Source organism: Micromesistius poutassou (assembly GCF_964030765.1).
Source record: "Micromesistius poutassou genome assembly, contig: SCAFFOLD_178, whole genome shotgun sequence".
In the NCBI taxonomy this organism is placed as follows: Eukaryota; Metazoa; Chordata; class Actinopteri; order Gadiformes; family Gadidae; genus Micromesistius; species Micromesistius poutassou.
Window position 1 is genome coordinate 60,314 of NW_028178043.1, and position 5,000 is coordinate 65,313.

Here is a 5,000-nt window from a genome sequence, read left to right on the forward strand (position 1 = left end):
TCCCTCTTCCTCCTGGTGCTCTGGAAGCCAGACAGCCCGGCAAAACATTCCCAGCGCGTCATGGGAAAGAGGCTCCAATCCGGTCCACTAGAAATCAAAGTAGGGAGCGCGTTTCTCTTGGAACACGTCCTCCAGGAGCTAGCGTAGCGTAGCATAGCACCTCTGAACAGTTTTCAAAGTCAATGTTTTAGAAGTGTACTGCTCGCTGTGTTGCTCTTGTCCATGGGACAAGCCTTTACAGCGCGTTGACGGATGCAGCACCGCTCTTGGGGAGGGCTGAAGGATGTGGTGGTGAACTCAATAACAGCCTGTTGTCTGCTGCTTTGTTGTGTTTCAGGTACTTGGCCAAGCTGACGTCGGTAGGAAGCATTGCCAACGAGGAGACGTGTGAGCGGCTCCGCGGCCTCATCCAGAGACAGGTACACTAACGATAAGACATGGAGTACGTCTCATCCAGAGACAGGTACACTAACGATAAGACATGGAGTACGTCTCATCCAGAGACAGGTACACTAACGATAAGACATGGAGTACGTCTCATCCAGAGACAGGTACACTAACGATAAGACATCGAGTACGTCTCATCCAGAGACAGGTACACTAACGATAAGACATGGAGTACGTCTCATCCAGAGACAGGTACACTAACGATAAGACATGGAGTACGTCTCATCCAGAGACAGGTACACTAACGATAAGACATCGAGTACGCCTCATCCAGAGACAGGTACACTAACGATAAGACATGGAGTACGTCTCATCCAGAGACAGGTACACTAACGATAAGACATCGAGTACGCCTCATCCAGAGACAGGTACACTAACGATAAGACATGGAGTACGTCTCATCCAGAGACAGGTACACTAACGATAAGACATCGAGTACGTCTCATCCAGAGACAGGTACACTAACGATAAGACATCGAGTACGTCTCATCCAGAGACAGGTACACTAACGATAAGACATCGAGTACGTCTCATCCAGAGACAGGTACACTAACGATAAGACATCGAGTACGTCTCATCCAGAGACAGGTACACTAACGATAAGACATCGAGTACGTCTCATCCAGAGACAGGTACACTAACGATAAGACATCGAGTACATCTCATCCAGAGACAGGTACACTAACGATAAGACATCGAGTACGTCTCATCCAGAGACAGGTACACTAACGATAAGACATCGAGTACATCTCATCCAGAGACAGGTACACTAACGATAAGACATCGAGTACATCTACTGAGTAGAGCTGGAACAACACTGGGAGAACGGGCGCCTATCGGCAGCTTTACCAAACTAAACATTTTTCGATAAAGAATTGGTTCCTTCATTTTTCTGACTTTTATTTTTTGTCTTACATATTTCCTTAAAACATAAAGCATATGTGTTTTCATAGCCTATAGCGATGTGATTGTCAGAAATAACAAGCCTGTCTCCAGCTCAAAGCATCTTAAACTATGTAAAGAAAAGCCTGTCCGGGCCGCTGGCCTGAGCCAACAGAACTCCTGAGCACTAAATAGACAAACTGGTTACATTTAAAACTAATGATATATGGGCGTTCACAAACTGCTAAATAATGGAGAAAAAAGTCTGCAGTCTGCAAGTGATTACATTACAAGTGATTTGTATTACTTAGAAATTACCATTTGAGGAACAAACCCAAATGAAGGTAAAGCAACAAATATTTGTATTGGGGCAACGATTTGTCTAAGGACTTTAGATGTTGTACTTTTTTATTGTGATTCATTAATGTTTCATGAATGAAATGAGCATGTGGGAAATAGACTCAAGCCTCTTTGATATAGCTTTGATTTGATATAGCCTCTTTTGACATTCTTTAAGTTGTCATAATAAGAAGGATGCTTTATTTACATCAAATCTTTCTTTCTTGTTTTCTTAATAGCTGTAGAGTGTCTGGCAGTGCTGTCCAGGGTAGGGCTGCTGACAGGGAGGGACTAGACTAGAGAGACTAGACTAGAGAGACTAAACTAGAGGGACTAGACTAGAGAGACTAAACTAGAGGGACTAGACTAGAGAGACTAAACTAGAGAGACTAGACTAGAGAGACTAAACTAGAGGGACTAGACTAGAGAGACTAAACTAGAGGGACTAGAGGAACTAGACTAGAGAGACTAGACTAGAGGGACTTGACTAGAGAGACTAGACTAGAGAGACTAAACTAGAGGGACTAGAGGGACTAGACTAGAGAGACTATAGGGACTAGACTAGAGGGACTAGACTAGAGGGACTAAACTAGAGGGACTAAACTAGAGGGACTAGACTAGAGAGACTAGAGGGACTAGAGGGACTAGACTAGAGGGACTAGACTAGAGAGACTAGAGAGACTAGACTAGAGGGACTAGACTAGAGAGACTAGAGAGACTAGACTAGAGGGACTACAGGGACTAGAGGGACTAGAGGGACTAGACTAGAGGGACTAGAGGGACTAGACTAGAGGGACTAGACTAGAGGGACTAGAGGGACTAGAGGGACTAGACTAGAGGGACTAGACTAGAGGGACTAGAGAGACTAGACTAGAGGGACTAGAGAGACTAGACTAGAGGGACTAGAGGGACTAGACTGTCCAGGGTGGGGCTGCTAACAGGGTGGTGCTGATAGTGGCTGTGTGAAGGGTGTAATGTATGTCGTGTCTGATGGCCCCCAGCCCGTTAGGGGCCCCAGCCCGTTAGTGTCTGATGGCCCCCAGCCCGTTAGTGTCTGATGGCCCCCAGCCCGTTAGTGTCTGATGGCCCCAGCCCGTTAGTGTCTGATGGCCCCAGCCCGTTAGGGGCCCCAGCCCGTTAGTGTCTGATGGCCCCAGCCCGTTAGGGGCCCCAGCCCGTTAGTGTCTGATGGCCCCAGCCCGTTAGGGGCCCCAGCCCGTTAGTGTCTGATGGCCCCCAGCCCGTTAGGGGCCCCAGCCCGTTAGTGTCTGATGGCTCCAGCCTGTTAGTGTCTGATGGCCCCCAGCCCGTTAGGGGCCCCAGCCCGTTAGTGTCTGATGGCCCCCAGCCCGTTAGTGTCTGATGGCCCCCAGCCCGTTAGTGTCTGATGGCCCCCAGCCCGTTAGTGTCTGATGGCCCCCAGCCCGTTAGTGTCTGATGGCCCCCAGCCCGTTAGTGTCTGATGGCCCCAGCCCGTTAGTGTCTGATGGCCCCCAGCCCGTTAGGGGCCCCAGCCCGTTAGGGGCCCCAGCCCGTTAGTGTCTGATGGCCCCAGCCCGTTAGTGTCTGATGGCCCCCAGCCCGTTAGTGTCTGATGGCCGGGCCCCAGCCCGTTAGGGGCCCCAGCCCGTTAGTGTCTGATGGCCAGGCCCCAGCCCGTTAGTGTCTGATGCCCGGGCCCCGTTCACCCCCTGCGTCCCCTCCCCTCCAGGTGCAGATCTGTAAGCGCAGCATCGAGGTGATGGACGCGGTGCGGCGTGGAGCCCAGCTGGCCATCGACGAGTGTCAGTTCCAGTTCAGGAACCGACGGTGGAACTGCTCCACGCTGGAGTCCATGCCCGTCTTCGGCAAAGTGGTGACGCAGGGTAAGCCTAACAGCAGGAAGGAGGCGGAGCGGGTCGGCTGGTCACCGGAAGGTTGCTGGTTGGATCCCCGGCTCCTCCTAGAGTGTGGAGGTGTCCCTGAGCAGCCCCTCCCCCTGACTGCTCCTGACCCGCTGGCCGTCGCCCTGAGGGGTCCACTCCGCCGTCGGGGTGTGAATGTGTGAACGAATGGTTGTAACTAAAAGCGTCATAAGCATAAGTCTAAATGTAAGCATGAGCGGTCCTGCGTGGGGCTGTGGGAACAATACAAATAGCAACATAACACCTTATGATATAAATAAATATAAAGATACAATGAAGATGTGCTATATATAGATGTGCTATACTGGCAGACAGTTGAATGGCAATTCTGCTGGAACATTTGCACTTGGCCACTTGTTTTTTTCTTTTTGACAATTTCACAATGAAGCGTTTTCAATTTTGTTATTGACATATTTGCAACTTTCTGTGTGTGTGTGTTTGTGTGTGTGTGTCTGTGTTTCTGTGTGTTTGTGCTTGTGCATGCGCATGGGTGTGCGTGTGTTTGTGCGTGTGCGTGTGGGTTTGTGTGTCCACTACAGGCACCCGTGAGGCGGCCTTTGTCTACGCCATCTCAGCGGCCAGCGTGGCGTTCGCCGTGACGCGCGCCTGCAGCAGCGGGGAGCTGGAGAAGTGTGGCTGTGACCGCACGGTGCACGGAGTCAGCCCCGAGGGTGGGTCCCACGCAACTCTAACCTAACCTAACCTAACCTAACCTAACCTAACCTAACCCTAACCTAACCCTAACCCTGTGACCGCACGGTGCACGGAGTCAGCCCCGAGGGTGGGTCCCACGCAACTCTAACCTAACCTAACCTAACCTAACCTAACCTAACCTAACCTAACCTAACCTAACCTAACCTAACCTAACCATGACCCTAACCTAACCCTAACCTAACCTAACCCTAACCTAACCTAACCCTAACCTAACCTAACCTAACCTAACCTAACCTAACCATGACCCTAACCTAACCTAACCCTAACCCTAACCCTAACCTAACCTAACCTAACGTAACCCTAACCTAACCTAACCTAACCTAACCTAACCTAACCCTAACCTAACCTAACCTAACGTAACCCTAACCTAACCCTAACCTAACCCTAACCTAACCTAACCCTAACCTAACCTAACCTAACCCTAACCTAACCTAACCTAACCTAACCCTAACCTAACCTAACCCTAACCTAACCCTAACCCTAACCTAACCCTAACCCTAACCCTAACCTAACCTAACCCTAACCTAACCCTAACCTAACCCTAACCTAATCCTAACCCTAACCCTAACCTAACCCTAACCCTGACCTAAGCTAACCTAACCCTAACCCTAACCTAACCCTAACCCAACCCTAACCCTAACCTAACCTAACCTAACCTAACCCTAACCTAACCTAACCTAACCTAACCTAACCTAACCTAACCCTAACCTAACC

At 49.9% G+C, this 5,000-nt stretch overlaps 1 protein-coding gene across 1 annotated transcript in view; it reads left to right on the top strand.

Moving 5' to 3' along the window:
- wnt4 (wingless-type MMTV integration site family, member 4) overlaps nt 1–5,000 on the top strand; it is a gene marked incomplete at its 5' end in the record, with an annotated part of 23,806 nt that overhangs the window by 16,464 nt on the left and 2,342 nt on the right. Inside the window, 3 exons of the mRNA XM_084490597.1 lie at nt 338–419; nt 3,380–3,533; nt 4,112–4,243. Of these exons, the coding sequence (XP_084346723.1) occupies nt 338–419; nt 3,380–3,533; nt 4,112–4,243 (368 nt within the window). The remainder of the gene's footprint in view (nt 1–337; nt 420–3,379; nt 3,534–4,111; nt 4,244–5,000) is intronic.